At 46.4% G+C, this 24,294-nt stretch overlaps 1 protein-coding gene across 1 annotated transcript; it reads left to right on the top strand.

Moving 5' to 3' along the window:
* Positions 1-2,429: 2,429 nt before the first annotated feature.
* On the top strand, positions 2,430-23,919 carry NDUFAF4 (NADH:ubiquinone oxidoreductase complex assembly factor 4). The gene is made up of 3 exons (XM_040426828.1): positions 2,430-2,611; positions 5,522-5,619; positions 23,360-23,919. The coding sequence occupies exons 1-3, from the start codon at positions 2,476-2,478 to the stop codon at positions 23,654-23,656; spliced, it is 531 nt and encodes a 176-aa protein (XP_040282762.1). The 5' UTR covers positions 2,430-2,475; the 3' UTR covers positions 23,657-23,919.
* Positions 23,920-24,294: the final 375 nt, after the last annotated feature.

The raw sequence follows: 24,294 nt of genomic DNA, 5'->3' as shown, positions 1-24,294 counted from the left end.
GTATATGGTTTACACCTGTATGTGGTTTACACTGTGGTTGTGGTTTACACCTGTATGTGGTTTACACTGTGGTTGTGGTTTACACCTGTATGTGGTTTACACTGTGGTTGTGGTTTACACCCATATGTGGTTTAAACCTGTATGTGGTTTACACTGTGGTTGTGGTTTACACCTGTATGTGGTTTACACTGTGGTTGTGGTTTACACCTGTATGTGGTTTACACTGTGGTTGTGGTTTACACCTATATGTGGTTTACACCTGTATGTGGTTTACACATGTATATGGTTTACACTACTATAAGAGGGCAGCACTATTGTGTGGGGAACACTAAGGGGACAGCAATATTGTAAGGGGGACACTAAGGAGGCAGCACTACTATAAGAGGGCAGCACTATTGAGAAGGGGACACTAAGGTGGCAGCACTTTTGGAAGGGGGACACTAAGAGGAGGCAGCACTACTATAAGAGGGCAGCACTATTGTGTGGGGAACACTAAGGGGACAGCAATAATGTAAGGGGGACACTAAGGAGGCAGCACTACTATAAGAGGGCAGCACTATTGAGAAGGGGACACTAAGGTGGCAGCACTTTTGGAAGGGGGACACTAAGAGGAGGAAGCACTACTATAAGAGGGCAGCAGTATTGTGAAGGGGTCACTAAGGTGGCAGCACTATTGGAAGGGGGACACTAAGACAAGGCAGCACTACTATAAGAGGGCAGCACTATTGTGAAGGGCACATTTAGGAGGCAGCACTATTGTGAAGGGGACACTAAGGTGGCAGCACTATTGGAAGGGGGACACTAAGAGGAGGCAGCACTACTATAAGAGGGAAGCACTATTGTGAAGGGGACATTAAGGTGGCAGCACAATTGTAAGGGGGACACTAAGAGGAGGCAGCACTACTATAAGAGGGCAGCACTATTGTGTGGGGAACACTAAGGGGACAGCAATAATGTAAGGGGGACACTAAGGAGGCAGCACTACTATAAGAGGGCAGCACTATTGAGAAGGGGACACTAAGGTGGCAGCACTTTTGGAAGGGGGACACTAAGAGGAGGCAGCACTACTATAAGAGGGCAGCAGTATTGTGAAGGGGTCACTAAGGTGGCAGCACTATTGGAAGGGGGACACTAAGACAAGGCAGCACTACTATAAGAGGGCAGCACTATTGTGAAGGGGACACTAAGGTGGCAGCACTATTGTGAAGGGGACACTAAGGTGGCAGCACAATTGTAAGGGGGACACTAAGAGGAGGCAGCACTACTATAAGAGGGCAGCACTATTGTGAAGGGCACACTAAAGGGGCAGCACTATTGTAAAGAGCACTCTAAGGGGGCAGCACTATTGTGAAGGGGACACTAAGGTGGCAGCACTATTGTGAAGGGGACACTAAGGTGGCAGCACTATTGTGAAGGGGACACTAAGGTGGCAGCACTATTGTGAAGGGGACACTAAGGTGGCAGCACTATTGGAAGGGGGACACTAAGAGGAGGCAGCGCTACTATAAGAGGGCAGCACTATTGTGAAGGGGACACTAAGGTGGCAGCACTATTGGAAGGGGGACACTAAGAGGAGGCAAAACTACTGTAAGAGGGCAGCACTATTGTGAAGGGCACACTAAGGGGGCAGCACTATTATGAATGGGACACGAAGGGGGCCGCACAATTGTGAAGGGGACACTAAGGTGGCAGCACTATTGTGAAGGGGACACGAAGGGGGCCGCACAATTGTGAAGGGGACACTAAGGTGGCAGCACTATTGTGAAGGGCACACTAAGGGGGCAGCACTATTGTGTAGGGGACACTAAGGGGGCAGCACTACTATAAGAGGGCAGCACTATTGTGAAGGGCACACTAAGGGGGCAGCACTATTGTGAAGGGCACACTAAGGGGGCAGCACAATTGTGTAGGGGACACTAAGGGGGTAGCACTATTGTGAAGGGGACAGTAAGGTGGCAGCACTATTGTAAGTGGGACACTAAGAGGCGGCAGCACTATAGTGAAGGGGACACTAAGGGGGCCGCACAATTGTGTAGGGGACACTAAGGGGGCAGCACTATTGTGAAGGGCACACTAAGGGGGCAGCACTATTGTGTAAGGGACACTAAGGGGGCAGCACTATTGTGAAGGGCACACTAAGGGGGCAGCACTATTGTGTAAGGGACACTAAGGGGGCAGCACTATTGTGAAGGGGACAGTAAGGGGGCAGCTCTATTGTAAGTGAGACACTAAGAGGGGGCACCACTATAGTGAAGGGGACACTAAGGTGGCAGCACCATTGTGTAGGAGACACTAAGGGAGTTGGTAGGAACGGCTACAGGACGATGGCACAGGCACTAAGCATCACCAGTGCCCTCCTGTTGTCCTTCTGGCTTCCCTGTTACATACACACATAGCAGCAGAGGAGGAGGGGACCGGAAACCGTCATCACTCCCCGCCAGCAGTGTGCCCAGTGTGTGACATGCAGTAGCAGACATGGGAGCAAATCTAGTCCGCGCCTTCAGGAACTTCAATGTGGAGAGCCGGGCACACCGCCTAATCGGCAAAGACAAGCCCAGCGCAGCGCCCGCTCACCCGGGCACCAGGGAGGCTATAGGAGCTATGCTGTCCAGTAAGTGTATTGCATGACCTTCCCGTGTCACTGACAGCAGGGGGCGCTGCACAGACTTCTGTGCCTTCTGTTTACAATCTGGATGCGTTTCATCTTCCGGAAGCAGCGTCTTGTGGTAATGGTGCATGCCGGGAGATGAAGTCCTTGCTGCTCTGTTCGTGTGACAGAGTCACACCTCAGTCCGTGGTGGGTGCTCTCCCCTGAGAAAATTGGAGTTACCAGTTCATTTTACTACTAGAGAAGGACCTTGAATTAGTTAATACATTTACTAAATTTCTCCTTACTAGAATATCTGTATGTTTTCTACTAGGGATGAGCGAATCGACTTCGGATGAAACATTCCAAGTCGATTCGCATAAGACTTTGTTAGAATACTGTAGGGAGTGAGCGCTTAGAATGTATTGGCTCCGATGAGCCGAAGGTATTACTACTGTAAGAAACTTTTTACCAAACTCGGGTTCAGTTCCAAGGTAACACTTGGAACCGAAACCGAGTTCAGTAAAAAGTTTTTAACAGTAGAAATTAATTTCTGAAGTTACTACCTGAAGTCTCGCCAATACATTCTAATACTGTACGAAGCTTCTGCTCCGTATAGTACTCTAACCAAGTTTTAATGCGAATTGACTTTGGATATTTCATCCGAAGTCGATTCGCTCATCCCTAGTTTCTACCTGCCCATGCGGTAAGAAACAAAACGTCTACTCGCCGATCCCCAGCCCCTTCAGTTCTGATGGCATCAAGTCCCCGCTGCCCCTCACTTCCTACTACTATCTTGAAATGGCTTTGAATGCAGCTCAGTTAAAGGGGTTGCATCATCTCAAACATTGGTGATATGCCACCAATGTTAGAGATGACACAACCCCTTTAACTACCTAACTGTTCTGCCTGAGCTCAGCTCGGCAGTGGGAAAAGTACTGAACTGTTCTGCCCCAGCTGGGCTCAGGCACAAAGTGGAGGGGGGAGGGCTGCTTTAGATGCTGCTTTCTCCTGACTGGTAGCAGCTAGAAACATGCAAGTTGACATTCCAGTTTTTCATACAAGACCAGAATGACAGCTAAAATCCAAGCAACAGAGGCAAAATCACTGTTAGAAATCAAGTTGGGAATAATCACGGGTAAAACGTGCTTTTACTTCCACTTTCAGCTGCATCCCGATTTCTATCAGTGATATCTTCCCCTGTGCTGAACATATTGCTGTCATTCTGGTATTGTCTGAAAGAGAATGAGGGAGCAGCTGCAGCAGGAGAGAAAAATAGTCAAAATATATAGCAATGTTGTATTATAATCATTGTACAGACCCACATAATAAAATTATGGTTTTTTTTTTACCACACATCGAATGCCATAAATAAATTCCACAAAAAAAGTAAAAATTACTATTTTTTTTCTTTCCCCCTAAAAATAAAATAATAAAAGTTATTTATTTTATTTACACTATATGTATCCAAAAATGGTTCCTAAAAAACCTACAACTAATCCTGCAAAATAAAAATAAAAATTGAAGAAAAAATGTAAAAAGTTATGACTGCTAGAACACAAAGGGGGGAAATATTATTGGTCATTCAGGCTAAAATGAATGATGTCACTAAGGGATTAAAAATGCAATAGTGTCCCCTGAGTTATGTGCCAACAAGATTTACTGCAGACACACTGTGGCACATCATGATGTCACAAATGAGCGCACTCTAGTCTGTGACTGGACGGTGATGTCACAAGTGAGTGCAGTCCAGTCTGTGATTGGATGGTGATGTCACAAGTGAGCACAGTCTAGTCCCTGACTGGATGGTGATGTCACAAGTGAGAGCAGTCTAGTCTGTGACTGGATGGTGATGTGACAAGTGAGCGCAGTCTAGTCCGTGACTGGATGGTGATGTCACAAGTGAAGTGAGCGCAATCTAGTCCTTGACTGGATGGTAATGTCACAAGTGAGTGCAGTCCAGTCTGTGATTGGATGGTGATGTCACAAGTGAGTGCAGTCTAGTTGGTGACTGGATGGTGATGTCACAAGTGAGCACATTCTAGTCCCTGACTGGATGGTGATGTTACAAGTGAGCGCAGTCTAGTCCGTGACTGTATGGTGATGTCACAAGTGAGCGCAGTCTAGTCCGTGACTGTATGGTGATGTCACAAGTGAAGTGAGCGCAGTCTAGTCCGTGACTGGATGGTGATGTCACAAGTGAGCGCAGTCTAGTGTGTTGAAGGTCATATCACAGTAGGGGTATGCGCACAGATTTCTCCTTTGGTAGATTCCACAGCAGAAATCCAAAACTGGTTCTTTGATTTCTGCTGCAGATTTGTTTTTTATATGGAGTGCGCATGCGCCAGTTACTGGCATGAAATTGGCGCATGCGCACTGCATATCTCTGTGCCTCTGCCCACAGTGGGCAGAACACTGCGCATGCTCGGGTCCGGCAGCGATGCGCGAACGTCCTATAGGGAAATATGATGTCACAGAGCCACAGGGCTGGCCTGAGCTTACCGAGGGGTGGAGTTAGGCGCTAGTGAGGAGGGGGAACTTGGGCACTTTCAGAAAACTCTCCGCCCCTGGGCACTTGCGACGGTTCATTAGCATATGAAAAAAAAAGACTTTTTGGGCGTTTTGAAGCATTTGAAAAACTAAACACAGGTAACATCTGTGTCATGTCTTTGTGCCCCACTGAACTATGTGATCTGTTTAAAACCGGTCAGGTAGGTGACAGACCCCTTTAAAGCTGTATCATTATTATAATTTTTTGACTATACGACCCCTTTAACAAAGCGGGTAGGACAGTTTGTGGTGTCACTCTGCAGCTCTGCCTGGTCAGACATGGACAGACCTGTAAGGCTCATTTACAACACTCTTATTTTTTTACTTTAGTATGTCATTGCTATTGTAATTGTATTGCCTATTTTTATTTTTTATTTTTTTTAGATCACCCAGGCATCCAGGATAAAATTTCCAAAAAAGATGATCAGCTTTTATCACGGTTGAAAGACGTATATGTTGACTCCACAGATCCGTCGCCCCAGGTAAATGTTGGCACGTTGTCATTCAAACGTTCCCACGTGAATGCTGTTAGTATTATTTCATTTTATGCATTTTGGGGAAAAAGTGGTTTGTGATTATCGGAAGATGTCTCATTTTGATGGAAAACCCACTCTTCCCATTACTTATGGGGAGAAAAGAATACGCAACTTGGTGGTGTAAACTGGGCTAAATCGGCTAAAACGTATACCTCTAGTTTTCGATATAGAACATTTCTCTTAGGCCTCATGCACACAAACGTTGTCCTGGTCCGCATCCGAGCCGCAGTTTTTGCGGCTCGGGTGAGGACCCATTCACTTCAATGGGGCCGCAAAAGATGGGGACAGCACTCCGTGTGCTGTCCGCATCCGTTGCTCCGTTCCGTGGCCCCGCAAAAAAAAAAATAACATGTCCTATTCTTGTCCGTTTTGCGGACAAGAATAGGCATGTCTACAATGGGCCGCCTGTTCCGTTCCGCAAATTGAGGAAGGCACACGGGCGGCTTCCGTGTTTTGCGGATCCGCAGTTTGCGGACCGCAAAAAACGGAACGGTCGTGTGCATGAGTCCTTAAAATGTACAGTTATCTTTAAAACCTTTAAGAGGCACATTAAACCAACAGGGAATGCTAGGATATTTCAGCTGTGGAAATGTAGTTCCAGGGTGAAGCTACACAAGGTTATTATTTTACAGTGAAGCTGTAGCTTTATTCTAAATGCTAAGGAACATTGCAAGTATACTGCCGTACTGGCCACGTGTGTCATATACAGAACATGAAGGCTGCTGACGCACACACCTAAGGTGTCCTTTGGGTTACAGTAGGGTGCTTTTGGCCTCCATCTGGCCAGTATACATCATTATGTATTAGGATAGGTCATTAGTATGAGATTGCCTGGAGTCTGACTCCAGAACCCCTTCCAGTCGGCAGTATGAAGAGACCCCAGGAGTCTGGGAGTTCCTAAACCTCTTTCTAGGCCAGTGGCGTCACGTGGCCTCAGTGCAGCTCAGCCCCATTCATGTGAATGGGGCTCATCTGCAGTACCAAGCACAGCCACTGTTTAATAAATGGCGCTGTGAAGAGGCTGCGGCGCCCCAATGATCGTGAGGGTGCCAGGCATTGTAAGCTTACCCATCCCGAGTATAGGTCATCAGTATTAAACAATTGGAAAACCACTTTTTAGCTGAAGCCAGCTCTGCTATCAACAATGTGACATAAATGAGACTGCAGAAGACCCAGGAGATGAGTTGGTATCCCCAAGGGAAGTTATTGGACCACTGCATGGGAGACTATATGGACTATATGGACTTCTTTCCTCGGTGGGGCATATGGAAAAGGGTCATCCTGGTGAGAAAACCTCTTTAAATGCTAGTTGATCTGTCCTCACAGTACATGTCCAGTATGCTGCAGTTTATTACGCCTTGAAGGCTTTCAAAGTTCGAATAATAAAAAGGCCCTTTGAAAATAACATTTATGTATTACGGCACAATGGAAGAAAATTACGCCCATTACTTACTCATTTAAATAGTGTGTTTTTTTCCTAATGAATATTTAGCCTCCATTAAGGGTTTCATTATGTTGCTTCCTTATAATTATCTACTACCTGAAAAGCTCCATGATGTGTCACCTGCGTTGCTTGGATTTGTAGCCCGTTGTCGTCATTCTGTGTGTCGATAATATGCTCTCCTTGAGGCCCATTATGGATTGCTTCCCGAGTCACACTGTGTACTTCATTGAATGGATCTCTTGCTGTTTCAGGTTAAAAATAATATGGAAACGTGCTGCTCCATTTGTCAATTAGCACGCTGCTTTTGGACAAAGAAAAGTCACTCACATTTTTCCCCCTCTTGCCCAGTGTAGTGGATATTTACAAAAATATTCACCATTTGGCTAGTTACTGTATCATTTTTAGCCATAGTAAAAGGTTTTTCTGTAACCTAAATACAATTAACATTTACATCGCTAAGTAAATATTTTCGCTCAAAACATAACTTTGTGTGTGCCGTTAATATCAAATTTCGGTCCGCGGTGTGTAATTTTTAGACCTTTTATTGTACTTGGGGGCAGATTGGGAACTTAAAGTGACCCCAGAAACCTAAAAGTGGCCCCATGTAGGCTAGTCAAAATTGACAGAAGGCGGGGCAAAACAAATAAGTAAGGACAACAGAAGTAGGCAGGACTAGCACTACTGTAGTGCAGCACAAATACCGCCCCTGCAGAACCAAATACCACAGTGTAGCACAAATACCGCCCCTGCAGAACCAAATACCACAGTGTAGCACAAATACCGCCCCTGCAGAACCAAATACCACAGTGTAGCACAAATACCGCCCCTGCAGAACCAAATACCACAGTGTAGCACAAATACCGCCCCTGCAGAACCAAATACCACAGTGTAGCACAAATACCGCCCCTGCAGAACCAAATACCACAGTGTAGCACAAATACCGCCCCTGCAGAACCAAATACCACAGTGTAGCACAAATACCGCCCCTGCAGAACCAAATACCACAGTGTAGCACAAAATACTGCCCCAGCAGAACCAAATACCACAGTGTAGCACAAATACCGCCCCTGCAGAACCAAATACCACACTGTAGCACAAAATACTGCCCCAGCAGAACCAAATACCACAGTGTAGCACAAAATACTGCCCCAGCAGAACCAAATACCACAGTGTAGCACAAAATACTGCCCCAGCAGAACCAAATACCACAGTGTAGCACAAATACCGCCCCTGCAGAACCAAATACCACAGTGTAGCACAAATACCGCCCCTGCAGAACCAAATACCACAGTGTAGCACAAAATACTGCCCCAGCAGAACCAAATACCACAGTGTAGCACAAATACCGCCCCTGCAGAACCAAATACCACAGTGTAGCACAAATACCGCCCCTGCAGAACCAAATACCACAGTGTAGCACAAATACCGCCCCTGCAGAACCAAATACCACAGTGTAGCACAAAATACTGCCCCAGCAGAACCAAATACCACAGTGTAGCACAAAATACTGCCCCAGCAGAACCAAATACCACAGTGTAGCACAAATACTGCCCCAGCAGAACCAAATACCACAGTGTAGCACAAAATACCGCCCCAGCAGAACCAAATACCACAGTGTAGCACAAATACCGCCCCTGCAGAACCAAATACCACAGTGTAGCACAAATACCGCCCCTGCAGAACCAAATACCACACTGTAGCACAAAATACTGCCCCAGCAGAACCAAATACCACAGTGTAGCACAAAATACTGCCCCAGCAGAACCAAATACCACAGTGTAGCACAAAATACTGCCCCAGCAGAACCAAATACCACAGTGTAGCACAAAATACTGCCCCAGCAGAACCAAATACCACAGTGTAGCACAAAATACTGCCCCAGCAGAACCAAATACCACAGTGTAGCACAAAATACTGCCCCAGCAGAACCAAATACCACAGTGTAGCACAAAATACTGCCCCAGCAGAACCAAATACCACAATGGAACACAAAATACTGCCACACTGGCTGCGGTATTTAACTGTTCACCGGCCGTGAGAAGGGCTCTGGCGGCTCCCTAGAGCAGGAATAGCCAACCTGGGGCTCTCTAGCTGTTGTAAAACTACAGCTCCCACCATGCTCTGCTGATAGATGTAGGTACAGGGCTCCAGATGGCGACCAAAATGGTCGCCAATGCGACTTAGAATTTACAAATGGCGACAAGACTTTTTAGTCTTGTAATTCAAAAAACGGGGGCCCCTCAGAATTAAGATAAGAGTGCCGGCGCACGGTATTTAATACACAATATAGTTCAAAGAAAGAGAAAAAGAATACCGAGATAAGAGCCGCACATCTAAAAATGTATCAAATTTAGGGCTCATTCAGACAGCCGTATGCTGTCCGCAAAAATACTGAATGCTATCCGTTTTTTTGCGGATCCGCAAAAAAAATGAAACATGCCCTATACTTGTCCGTGAAAATCAGGACATGGCCCCATTGAAGTCTATGGGTTCGCAAAAATACTGAATGCTATCCGTTTTTTTGCAGATCCGTTTTTTTGCGGATCCGCAAAAAAACGGATAGCATTCAGTATTTTTGCGGACAGCATACGGCCGTCTGAATGAGCCCTTATTCAAAGCAACAGACACAACAAAAAATTGCTTAAAATGATTGTATACAATAAATTGGGGCCATGTGAACCAAACATGTACACATGCCACCCTGGCTCTCCACAAAGCCATAAACATGCCCCCACATGGATAAATGTATTACAATTTAAAATGCATGAGATCCATCAACAGAAATGGAGGACTGAAATACTTATCATTGAGGTAGCATAGGGGGGTATGCGTGGTGGCCAGGAAAGAAGCCCAACGCGTATCGCCAGGCTCTGCTGGCTTCCTCAGGGGTGCCTGTTCCTAAATGGCATATGGACTAATATATATAATATATATATATATATATATATATATATATATACATAGTAATGGGGGGGCGCACTGCGCCACCAATGATTTCTATACTGGGGTGTTGGGGGGGGGGCGCTGCGCCACCAATGTTTGTTATACTGGGGTGTCGGGGGGGCGCACTGCGCCACCAATGTTTATTATACTGGGGTGTCGGGGGGGGGCGCACTGCGCCACCAATGTTTATTATACTGGGGTGTTGGGGGGGGGGGCGCTGCGCCACCAATGTTTGTTATACTGGGGTGCTGGGGGGCGCACTGCGCCACCAATGTTTATTATACTGGGGTGTCGGGGGGGCGCACTGCGCCACCAATGTTTATTATGCTGGGGTGTCGGGGGGGCGCACTGCGCCACCAATGTTTATTATACTGGGGTGTTGGGGGGGGGGGCGCTGCGCCACCAATGTTTGTTATACTGGGGTGCTGGGGGGCGCACTGCGCCACCAATGTTTATTATATTGGGGTGTTGGGGGGGGCGCACTGCGCCACCAATGTTTATTATACTGGGGTGTTGAAGGGGGCGCACTGCGCCACCAATGTTTATTATACTGGGGTGTTGGGGGGGGCGCATTGCGCCACCAATGTTTTTTATACTGGGGTGTTGGGGGGGCGCACTGCGCCACCAATGTTTATTATACTGGGGTGTTGGGGGGGCGCACTGCGCCACCAATGTTTATTATACTGGGGTGTTGGGGGGCGCACTGCGCCACCAATGTTTATTATACTGGGGTGTGGGGGGGCGCACTGCGCCACCAATGTTTATTATACTGGGGTGTTTGGGGGGCGCACTGCGCCACCAATGTTTATTATGCTGGGGTGTCGGGGGGGCGCACTGCGCCACCAATGTTTATTATACTGGTGTCTTGAGGGGGGCGCACTGCGCCACCAATGTTTATTATACTGGGGTGTTGGGGGGGCGCACTGCACCACCAATGTTTATTAGGCTTATTGCACACGACAGTATATTTTCACGGTCCGCAAAACGGGGTCCCGTTTTTCCGTGATCCGTGACCGTTTTTTCGTCCGTGGGTCTTCCTTGATTTTTGGAGGATCCTCGGACATGAAAAAAAAGTCGTTTTGGTGTCCGCCTGGCCGTGCGGAGCCAAACGGATCCGTCCTGAATTACAATGCAAGTCAATGGGGACGGATCCGTTTGACGTTGACACAATATGGTGCCATTTCAAACGGATCCGTCCCCATTGACTTTCAATGTAAAGTCTGGAGTCCCTTTTATACCATCGGATGTGAGTTTTCTCCAATCCGATGGTATATTTTAACTTGAAGCGTCCCCATCACCATGGGAACGCCTCTATGTTAGAATATACTGTCGGATATGAGTTAGATTGTGAAACCTCATTTCCGACAGTATATTCTAACACAGAGGCGTTCCCATGGTGATGGGGACGCTTCTAGTTAGAATATACTACAAACTGTGTACATGACTGCCCCCTGCTGCCTAGCAGTATCCGATCTCTTACAGGGGGCCGTGATCAGCACAATTAACCCCTCAGGTGCCGCACCTGAAGGGGTTAATTGTACTATCATATCCCCCTGTAAGAGATCAGGGCTGCCAGGCAGCAGGGGGCAGACCCCCCCCCTCCCCAGTTTGAATATCATTGGTGGCCAGTGCGGCCCCCCCCCTTCCTCCCTCTATTGTAATAATTTGTTGGTGGCACAGTGTGCGCCCCCCCCACCCCCCTTCCTCCCTCTATTGTAATAAATCGTTGGTGGCACAGTGTGCGCCCCCCATCGGCCCCCCCTCCCTCTATAGCATTAACAACATTGGTGGCCAGTGTGCAGCCTCCCATCTCCCCCCCCGATCATTGGTGGCAGCGGGTTACTAGCAATAGTACAATAGTAAAAGATTCATACTTACCTGGGAGCTGCGATGTTAGTGTCCGGCCGGGAGCTCCTCCTACTGGTAAGTGACAGTTCATTTAGCAATGCGCTGCACAGACCCTGTCACTTACCAGTAGGTGGAGCTCCCGGCCGGACACGAACATCGCAGCAGCCACCAGCAGGTAAGTATGAATCTTCTACTATTGTACTATTGCTAAGTAACCATGGCAACCGGGACTGTAGTAGCGTCCTGGTTGCCATGGTTACCGATCGGAGCCCCAGCGATTAAACTGGGACTCCGATCGGAACTCCGCTGCCACCAATGATGGGGGGGGGGGGGGGAGATGGGAGGCCGCACACTGGCCAACAATGTTGTTAATGCTATAGAGGGAGGGGGGGGCGATGGGGGGCGCACACTGTGCCACCAACGAATTATTACAATAGAGGGAGGGAGGGGAGGGCGCACACTGTGCCACCAACGAATAATTACAATAGAGGGAGGGGGGGGGGCCGCACTGGCCACCAACCTATTATTACAATAGAGGGGGGGGGGGGGCGCACTGGCCACCAATGATATTCAAACTGGGGAGGGGGGGAGGGTCTGCCCCCTGCTGCCTGGCAGCCCTGATCTCTTACAGGGGGATATGATAGTACAATTAACCCATTCAGGTGCCGCACCTGAAGGGGTTAATTGTGCTGATCACGGCCCCCTGTAAGAGATCGGGTGCTGCCAGGCAGCAGGGGGCAGTCTTGTACACAGTTTGTAGTGTATTCTAACTAGAAGCGTCCCCATCACCATGGGAACGCTTCTGTGTTAGAATATACTGTCGGTTCTGAGTTTTCACGAAGTGAAAACTCAGCTATGAAAAAGCTTTTATGCAGACGGATCTTCGGATCCGTCTGTATAAAAACTAACCTACGGTCACGGATCACGGACACGGATGCCAATCTTGTGTGCATCCGTGTTCTTTCACGGACCCATTGACTTGAATGGGTCCGTGAACCGTTGGCCGTGAAAAAAATAGGACAGGTCATATTTTTTTCACGGCCAGGAAACACGGATCTCGGATGCGGCTGCAAAACGGTGCATTTTCCGTTTTTTCCACGGACCCATTGAAAGTCATGGGGTCCGCGAAAAAAAACGGAAAACGGCACAACGGCCACGGGTGCACACAACGGTCGTGTGAAAGAGGCCTTATACTGGGGTGGGGTGTATATAATGTTTATTATATTGATCACCTACTAAGCATTCTGTATTAAAGAGTGCTATTATTTTCCCTTATAACCATGTCCTAAGGGAAAATAATACAGTGAATAGACTTTCATCCTAGCAACCATGCGTGAAAATCGCACCGCATCCGCACTTGCTTGCGGATGTCTGCGATTTTCACGCAGCCCCATTAACTTCTATGGGGCCTGCGTTGCGTGAAAAACGCACAACATAGAGCATGCTGCGATTTTCACGCAACGCACAAGTGATGCGTGAAAATCACCGCTCATCTGAACAGCCTCATTGAAATGAATGGGTCGGGATTCAGTGCGGGTGCAATACGTTCACCTACCGCATTGCACCCGCGCGGAAATATCGCCCGTGTGAACGCAGCCTTATGCCATCCTCAGCTTTAGGATTTGGTTACTGCACAGTATAGTATAGAAGGCCACATTTATCAAAACGGTCTAACAGTAACGCTGGTCTTGTTGCCCAAAGCAACAAGTCAGAGCTCAGCTTTCAATTCTCAACTTGCGGTGTTAAAAAAAAAAATGAAAACTGCACAGTGATTGGTTTCTATAGACAACACATTGGGGGGAGATTTCTCAAAAATGATCCAACACAAAATACTGCCACACTGGCTGCGGTATTTAACTGTTCACCGGCCGTGAGAAGGGCTCTGGCGGCTCCCTAGAGCAGGAATAGCCAACCTGGGGCTCTCTAGCTGTTGTAAAACTACAGCTCCCACCATGCCCTGCTGATAGATGTAGGTACAGGGCTCCAGATGGCGACCAAAATGGTCGCCAATGCGACTTAGAATTTACAAATGGCGACAAGACTTTTTAGTCTTGTAATTCAAAAAACGGGGGCCCCTCAGAATTAAGATAAGAGTGCCGGCGCACGGTATTTAATACACAATATAGTTCAAAGAAAGAGAAAAAGAATACCGAGATAAGAGCCGCACATCTAAAAATGTATCAAATTTAGGGCTCATTCAGACAGCTGTATGCTGTCCGCAAAAATACTGAATGCTTTCCGTTTTTTTGCGGATCCGCAAAAAAAATGAAACATACCCTATACTTGTCCGTGAAAATCAGGACATGGCCCCATTGAAGTCTATGGGTTCACAAAAATACTGAATGCTATCCGTTTTTTTGCAGATCCGTTTTTTTGCGGATCCGCAAAAAAACGGATAGCATTCAGTATTTTTGCGGACAGCATACGGCCGTCTGAATGAGCCCTTATTCAAAGCAACAGACACAACAAAAAATTGCTTAAAATGATTGTATACAATAAATTGGGGCCATGTGAACCAAACATGTACACATGCCACCCTGGCTCTCCACAAAGCCATAAACATGCCCCCACATGGATAAATGTATTACAATTTAAAATGCATGAGATCCATCAACAGAAATGGAGGACTGAAATACTTATCATTGAGGTAGCATAGGGGGGTATGCGTGGTGGCCAGGAAAGAAGCCCAACGCGTATCGCCAGGCTCTGCTGGCTTCCTCAGGGGTGCCTGTTCCTAAATGGCATATGGACTAATATATATAATATATATATATATATATATATATATATATACATAGTAATGGGGGGGCGCACTGCGCCACCAATGATTTCTATACTGGGGTGTTGGGGGGGCGCACTGCGCCACCAATGTTTATTATACTGGGGTGTTGGGGGGGGCGCACTGCGCCACCAATGTTTATTATACTGGGGTGTTGGGGGGGCGCACTGCGCCACCAATGTTTATTATACTGGGGTGTTGGGGGGGCGCACTGCGCCACCAATGTTTATTATACTGGGGTGTGGGGGGGGCGCACTGCGCCACCAATGTTTATTATACTGGGGTGTTTGGGGGGCGCACTGCGCCACCAATGTTTATTATGCTGGGGTGTCGGGGGGGCGCACTGCGCCACCAATGTTTATTATACTGGGGTGTTGGGGGGGGGGCGCTGCGCCACCAATGTTTGTTATACTGGGGTGCTGGGGGGCGCACTGCGCCACCAATGTTTATTATACTGGGGTGTCGGGGGGGCGCACTGCGCCACCAATGTTTATTATACTGGGGTGTTGGGGGGGCGCACTGCACCACCAATGTTTATTATACTGGGGTGTTGGGGGGGCGCACTGCGCCATCAATGTTTATTATACTGGGGTGTTGGGGGGGCGCACTGCGCCGCCAATGTTTATTATACTGGGGTGTTGGGGGGGGCGCACTGCGCCACCAATGTTTATTATACTGGGGTGTTGGGGGGGCGCACTGCGCCACCAATGTTTATTATACTGGGGTGTTGGGGGGGCGCACTGCGCCACCAATGTTTATTATACTGGGGTGTGGGGGGGGGCGCACTGCGCCACCAATGTTTATTATACTGGGGTGTTTGGGGGGCGCACTGCGCCACCAATGTTTATTATGCTGGGGTGTCGGGGGGGCGCACTGCGCCACCAATGTTTATTATACTGGGGTGTTGGGGGGGGGGGGCGCTGCGCCACCAATGTTTATTATACTGGGGTGTTGGGGGGGGGGGCGCTACCCGCCACGAAAGTTGTTTATACTGGGGTGCTGGGGGGCGCACTGCGCCACCAATGTTTATTATACTGGGGTGTCGGGGGGGCGCACTGCGCCACCAATGTTTATTATGCTGGGGTGTCGGGGGGGCGCACTGCGCCACCAATGTTTATTATACTGGGGTGTTTGGGGGGCGCACTGCGCCACCAATGTTTATTATGCTGGGGTGTCGGGGGGGCGCACTGCGCCACCAATGTTTATTATACTGGGGTGTTGGGGGGGGGGGGGGCGCTGCGCCACCAATGTTTATTATACTGGGGTGTTGGGGGGGGGGCGCTACCCGCCACGAAAGTTGTTTATACTGGGGTGCTGGGGGGCGCACTGCGCCACCAATGTTTATTATACTGGGGTGTCGGGGGGGCGCACTGCGCCACCAATGTTTATTATGCTGGGGTGTCGGGGGGGCGCACTGCGCCACCAAAGTTTATTATACTGGGGTGTTGGGGGGGGGGGCGCTGCGCCACCAATGTTTGTTGTGCTGGGGGGCGCACTGCACCACCAATGTTTATTATACTGGGGTGTTGGGGGGGCGCACTGCGCCACCAATGTTTATTATACTGGGGTGTTGGGGGGGCGCACTGCGCCGCCAATGTTTATTATACTGGGGTGTTGGGGGGCGCACTGCGCCGCCAATGTTTATTATACTGGGGTGTTGGGGGGCGCACTGCGCCACCAATGTTTATTATACTGGGGTGTGGGGGGGCGCACTGCGCCACCAATGTTTATTATACTGGGGTGTTTGGGGGGCGCACTGCGCCACCAATGTTTATTATGCTGGGGTGTCGGGGGGGCGCACTGCGCCACCAGTGTTTATTATACTGGGGTGTTGGGGGGGGGCGCTGCGCCACCAATGTTTGTTATACTGGGGTGTTGGGGGGGGGGGGGCGCACTGCGCCACCAATGTTTATTATACTGGTGTCTTGAGGGGGGCGCACTGCGCCACCAATGTTTATTATACTGGGGTGTTGGGGGGGCGCACTGCACCACCAATGTTTATTATACTGGGGTGGGGTGTATATAATGTTTATTATATTGATCACCTACTAAGCATTCTGTATTAAAGAGTGCTATTATTTTCCCTTATAACCATGTCCTAAGGGAAAATAATACAGTGAATAGACTTTCATCCTAGCAACCATGCGTGAAAATCGCACCGCATCCGCACTTGCTTACGGATGCTTGCGATTTTCACGCAGCCCCATTAACTTCTATGGGGCCTGCGTTGCGTGAAAAACGCACAACATAGAGCATGCTGCGATTTTCACGCAACGCTCAAGTGATGCGTGAAAATCACCGCTCATGTGCACAGCCCCATGGAAGTGAATGGGTCCGGATTCAGTGCGGGTGCAATGCGTTCACCTCACGCATTGCACCCGCACAGAAATCTCGCCCATGTGAAAGGGGCCTAAGGGTGAATAGGACAAGGGTTCCAGCCCCTAAGGGGGCTAATAGTAAGTAAAAAAAAACACTAAGGCTACTTTCACACTTGCGGCAGTGTGATCCGGCAAGCAGTTCCGTCGTTAGAACTGCCTGCCGGATCCGCCGATCTGGATGTGACTGAAAGCATTTGTGAGACGCCTCCGGATGCGGATCCATCTCACAAATGCATTGCAAGAACGAATCCATCTCTCCGCTTGTCATGCGGACAGACGGATCCGTCTTGTATCTTTTTACACATTTTTACCGGAAGGATGGATCCTGCATTCCGGTATTTTGAATGCCGGATCTGGCACTAATACATTCCTATGGGGAAAAATGCCGGTTCCGGCATTCAGTCAAATCTTCAGTTTTTTTCGCCGTAGCATGCTACGGTTTTATCTTTTGCCTGATCAGTCAAAATGACTGAACTGAAGACATCCTGATGCATCCTGAACGGATTACTCTCCTTCAGAATGCATGGGGATATGCCTGATCAGTTCTTTTCTGGTATAGAGCCCCTAGGACGGAACTCTATGCCGAAAAAGAACAACGCTAGTGTGAAAGTACCCTAAAATATTAAGTTTAAATCCCACCTTTCCCAATTTTACATATAAAATATATAAACAATAAATAAATAAACATATTACATAGCGCTGCGTCCGAAAAGTCCAAAGTATTAAATTATTAAAAAATATCTCCTATGCGGTGAGCATTCGCCATTTTTTAGTCACCTTGTCACCCCAAAAAATAGGATAGGACTGTTCTATTATGTTTCATAAAATGCGAAATGCACGCGGCTTTTTTATTTATTTTTTCTGCGGTATTGAGTATTGCAATACTTTTTTATGGTGACGAAAGCAAATCAAAAAGATCTGATCGGCGTAGCGTTGTCACGATACCAAAATTTTGATTCGGTTTTGATTTGGCGACTAAAAATTTAATTTGGCTCCTAAATTTTTCAGTTCAGGAGCCAATGGCTACTAGGTATTTTTTTTAGTCTGGAGCACTGAGGTAGTCTGGGCATGCTGGGAGTTGTAGTTTTGCAACAGCTGGAGAGCCTCGGGTTGGTCATTCTAGAGCACTGGCCCACTGGTAAATTTCCCTGTAGGATGTATGGCCATTTCATCCCTGTGTGTACTATGCAATGCCCTGTACTTATTTCTGGTAATGTCCCCTTCCTGAAGAAGTCAGCTGGCTTTGTTATGGAGGCAATGGGGCACTGGGGATTATGGCCACTATTTATCTGGGCAGACTTTGGTGTTATTTGGCACAGTATAGCACTTTCTGAGCACTGCCACTATTTGGTATGTACTAAACGTATGGATATTAAATCAGATAGTATGTAAATATACAGAATGTAATGGGGTACACTACTGTAATCCACCAATCCTACAATATGCAGTGTGCGATAATGCCAAACTGTCCAATAATAAACACATTGCATGAATAGGACATCATGCTACAGACGGTATATATGTATTTAAGCTGATAGTAACAAATATGCCAGAAATAAAACTAAACAGTCGCAATAGAGACTGGGCCTCATTTATCAAAACTATCGAACAGTAAAGTTGAATGGTGACATTTATCAAAACGGGGGCAAACTGATGAAAATTGACTTATTTGCCCCTAGCAACCAATCAGATTGACCTTTAATTTTCCAAAGGAGCTCTATAAAATGAAAGGTGGAATCTGATGCTGTGGGCACCTAAGCCAATTTCCTTTTGGATCATTTTTGAGAAATCTCCCCCCAATGTGTTGTCTATAGAAACCAATCACTGTGCAGTTTTCTTTTTTTTTTTTTTAACACAGCAAGTTGAGAATTGAAAGCTGAGCTCTGACTTGTTGCTTTGGGCAACAAGACCAGCGTTACTGTTAGACCGTTTTGATAAATGTGGCCTTCTTTACTATACTGTGCAGTAACCAAATCCTAAAGCTGAGGATGGCATAAGGCTGCGTTCACACGGGCGATATTTCCGCGCGGGTGCAATGCGGTAGGTGAACGTATTGCACCCGCACTGAATCCCGACCCATTCATTTCAATGAGGCTGTTCAGATGAGCGGTGATTTTCACGCATCACTTGTGCGTTGCGTGAAAATCGCAGCATGCTCTATATTCAGCGTTTTTCACGCAACACAGGCCCCATAGAAGTGAATGGGGTTGCGTGAAAATCGCAAGCATCCACAAGCAAGTGCGGATGCGTTGCGATTTTCACGCACGGTTGCTAGGAGACGATCGGGATGGAGACCCGATCATTATTATTTTCCCTTATAACATGGTTATAAGGGAAAATAATAGCATTCTGAATACAGAATGCATAGTAAACTAGCGCTGGAGGGGTTAAAAAAAATAAAAAAATAATTTAACTCATCTTAGTCCACTTGATCGCGTAGCCCGGCATCTCCTTCTGTCTCCTTTGCTGAACAGGACCTGTGGTGAGCATTAATTACAGGTAAAGGACCTTTGGTGACGTCACTCCGGTCATCACATGATCCATCACATGATCTTTTACCATGGTGAGGGATCATGTGATAACCGGAGTGACGTCACCAAAGGTCCTTTGGTTGTGGCACTTGTATCGCTACTCAATTGATAACCAGCATAATAATGAGAAAGTACATGATAATCATGTGTGGCATAATATTTGTGAAGTACCTGGTCCATATCCTGGCACCACGTCACCAATCTATGATGGTCCAAACCTCCGATATGCCTGGTATTTATTGTGACCATCCTTATTTGTTTGTATTTCTGGCATATTTGTTACCATCTGTTTAACCCCTTAAGGACCTATGACGTAGCTGTACGTCATGGGTCCGATCCCTAAACATGGCACCCGCTCCCACGTGCAGTGGGTGTCCTAGCTGCGGGATCTCTGCTATTTTAAATAGCAGAGACCCGCGGCACATGTATGCGATCAGCCATAAGGCTGATTGCATACATCTTACCTTTCATATGCCGTGGTCAAATGTGACCACGGCATCTGTGCAGACTGGAACTGGAAGTCGCGCGCTTCCGATCCGGTAACAGCGTTCCCCGGATGAGATCGGGGGACCTGTTACTACGATCTAATTGACCGAAGCCCCAAGCCAGCTTCCGAGTCAATTAGATGTATATATCAATTAGGGCTGCAACGAGTAAGTTATCGATGATAATCGATAACGGGATTCGTTGTCGACGAATCCCGTTATCGAATAATCGGCCGATCCATTGCTATGCGGGCGGGAGTAGGCGGTCAGGCGCTATGCCTGCGGGTCCTTAACCGGCAGTAACTTTTACTTGAACTTTAAATCAGCTAATCTTTATTACCTTACAATGAAGCTCCGGTAACAGGCAGAGCAGGCGGCAGTGTAACGTCACTTACTTAGGTAACGCGCCTGCATCATTCATAAAGTGGGCGGATCAGGTGCGTCACGTGAGTGAGTGACGTTACGCCGCTGCCCGCTCTGCCTGTTACCGGAGCTTCATTGTATTTGTAAGGTAATAAAGATCATAGCGCTGATTTAAAATTCAAGTAAAAGTTACTGCCAGTTAAGGAATGCTCTTTAGATATTATACTGCTGTGAGCGGCTGGGCCGGTGTATTGGGGGACACTGTTATGGGGGAGATCTGTGAATGACACATATAGCATAAGATGCTATATAGTGTAATCCATAGATCCCCCCCCATAGCAGTGTCATCCACAGATCCCCCTCCCATAACAGTGCCATCCACAGATCCTCCATAATAGTGTCATCCACAGATCCCCCACAACAGTGTGCCATCCACAGATCCCCTCCATAACAGTGCCATCCACAGATCCCCTCCATAACAGTGTCATCCACAGATCCCCCATAACAGTGTCATCCACAGATCCCCCATAACAGTGTGTCATCCACAGATCCCCCATAACAGTGTGTCATCCACAGATCCCCTCCATAGCAGTGTGTCATCCACAGATCCCCTCCATAACAGTGTGTCATCCACAGATCCCCTCCATAGCAGTGTGTCATCCACAGATCCCCTCCATAACAGTGTGTCATCCACAGATCCCCTCCATAACAGTGTGTCATCCACAGATCCCCTCCATAACAGTGTGTCATCCACAGATCCCCTCCATAACAGTGTGTCATCCACAGATCCCCTCCATAACAGTGTGTCATCCACAGATCCCCTCCATAACAGTGTGTCATCCACAGATCCCCCATAACTTGTCTTTTTTACATTGTAATGCAAAATTTTTATAATTATGTAACTCCTAAATTTATTTTTATATGGCCTTTGAACACAATTTTTCATGTAAAATCATATAAACCCCTTGTTTGTCATTTTGGTGTTTTTTTCCTGATTAATCGATGAAATTATCGACAACTAATTGATTATTCAAATGATCGTTAGCTGCAGCCCTAATATAAATAGAGGCCACTAGGTGGCAGCCTTGTATTGATATAGTACAATTGAAGTCTTCAATGATGGCTATTTAGCCATCACTGAATACTATGGGCAATCAAATGATTGCCAGTTGTTGTCACCCAAGGTGACTTAAAAAAAAGTAGAAAAAAAAGTAAAAAAAAGTTTTTACAAATATAAAAAAAAGTTCAAATCACCCCCCTTTCCGAAAAATAAAAATACTTAACCAATAAAAAAAATAAACATCATGGGCATCGCCGCATGCGAAAATGCAAAAAAACGATTAAAATATAACAATATTAATGGCATATGGCAAATGGCGTAGCGGGAAAAAAAATTAAAACAGCCAATTTGCCATTTTTTTGTCACTTCAACTACCCAATAATTTTTTAAATAAAAAGTGATCAAAAAGTCGCACACACTTAAAATTAGTTTTACTGAAAAGAACAGATCGTCCCACAAAAAAGAGTCCTCACACAACCCCGTACACATAGCTACCAAAAAGTTATAGGGGTCAGAATATGGTTATGAAAAAAAAAATGTTTCCTCAAAGGTTTAAAAAAAAAAAATTGTATTAAAACGCAAGAAAAATTATTTAAGTGTTATTCAAGTGTGGTATCATTGTAACCGTACTGACCTGGAGAATGAATATAATAGGTCAATTTTACCGCATAGTGTACAGTGTAAAAAAAATAAATAAATAAAAACCTTTATCAGAATTGCGTTTTTTCCTAATTCTACCCCATTTGGAATTTGTTTCCCGCTCCCTACTACATGGTATGCAACCGTAAATAGTGCCATTAGGAAGTACAACCTGTCCCGCAAAAAATAAGCCCTTATAAGGCTATGTGAATGGAAAAAAGGTAGTACTATGGGAAGGCAGGGAGTTAAAAAAACGAAAACACAAAAATGGAAAATCCCAGGGTGCTCAAAGGGTTAAAGAGGACCTGTCACCACTCCTAATATGCCTGTTTTAATAGTTACTTGCATTCCCCAATGTAATAACTATTCTGGAACATCTCTTCTTATGGCTCTATGTTGTGCCATTCCTGTATTATTTCTGAAACTAGAAGTTATGAATGAACTGCTAGCAGTCTGCAGTAAGGGTACAGAGGGGAGGTAACCAGTTGGGGGGGGTGTACCTTCACAGACTGACTCTATCCAATTAGTGCTGCCATTTTCAGTCTGTGCAGGTACACTTCCCCAACTGGTTACCCACCCCTCTGTACCCTTACTGCAGACTGCTAGCAATTCATTCATAACTTCTAGTGCAAATAATAAAGTAATGGCACAACATACAGACATAAGAATAGATGCTCCAGAATTGTTATTACATGGGGGATGCATGTAGCTATTAAACCAGGCATGTCAGGAGAGGTCACAGGTACTGACTGTACATGCATTGTGTGACTCATTTTAAATAGTATTTTGATATATCTTCAATAAAGTTAGTTTTTATTATTGTACAGTTTGGCATTATTGAACATTGTGTATTGTATGTTTGGTTTATATGGATACTGTGTAGTTCTAAGTAGGTATTTTATAAAAGGTACTCTATGGGCACCTCTTGGCTTTATGCAATTAATATAAAGAACAAAGGAGGCAACTGGGGCAAGGACACAGAATGGGCACCTGGAACAAGGGCAAAATGTTAGAGGGTATGTCTTTGCTGAAATTGTCCATCTCCGAAGTTCCTACAGTTTTGGCTTTATCTGTAAAATGACACTGGTTGATTCTGAAGGGCTTCTGAGCAGGTATACATTAGTGGTGTCTGGATAGGTTATTTCATGTGATAAAGATCGTTTTTGTTGTTGTATCTTTTACATTTTTGCTCTTTTTTTTTTTTTTTTTTTAATAGGTAAAAGAAGGCATCCCCTTACCTAAGCAAGAGGTTTTGAGACCTCTAAAGCATATGATGAGGAATGAGACTTTTGGAATCACAGTGGACAACATTCCTAAGGGAAAGATTTCTATTGTTGAGGCACTGTCTGTTTTAAGCAATCACAAAAAATCTCCAGAAACATGGACAGCAGAGAAAATAGCTGGAGAATACAATCTGGACATTAAGGATACAAAGGCCATGTTGGAATTTTTCACACCTTTTGATATAAAAATCGTTACACCAAATGATAAGGAGAAAATTGCCGAAAAATAGGACTGCAGTACTAGTTTTGCTTTGTTAATGTACTTTTATTTTTGAATTGTGAAAATTGTATATTGAAAGTAAATAGGATTTCTGATCAGTCTGCGTACATCAAAGTGGCAAATGTACACTTTACACTCATGATTTCCCTTGCAGATTGTGGCGCTTGTTACCATAAAGTGGGCCATACTATTTGTTTTGGAGGAGGTGGATGTTTAGATGTCTGTTCCCAATGGGGAGTTCTAAATTGAGGCAATATGTAAATGGCACAGATTTATTAAGGGTACTTTCACACTAACGTTTTTCTTTTCCGGCGCTGAGTTCCGTCCTAGGGGCTCAAATCCGGAAAAGAACTGATCAGTTTTATCCTAATGCATTCTGAATAGAGAGTAATCCGTTTAGGATGCATCAGGATGTCTTCAGTTCAGTCTTTTTGACTGATCAGGCTTTTCAGAAAACCGTAGCATGTTGTATTTTTACCTCCGGCCAAAAATCCTGAACACTTTGACTGAACGCCGGATCCGGCCTTTTTCCCATTGACTTGCATTAACGCCGGATCCGGCGCCGTGTGTTCAGTCAAATCGGATCCGGCTTTTGCATGTTAAACCCGAAAAATGTGAAAAAAAAGTTAAAGTCCATAAATGGCGGAT

The sequence above is a fragment of the Bufo bufo genome, chromosome 4 (genome assembly GCF_905171765.1).
Source record: "Bufo bufo chromosome 4, aBufBuf1.1, whole genome shotgun sequence".
NCBI lineage: Eukaryota > Metazoa > Chordata > Amphibia > Anura > Bufonidae > Bufo > Bufo bufo.
The sequence above is the reverse complement of the archived record's forward strand: the minus strand, read 5'-3'. Positions and strand labels throughout refer to the sequence as shown.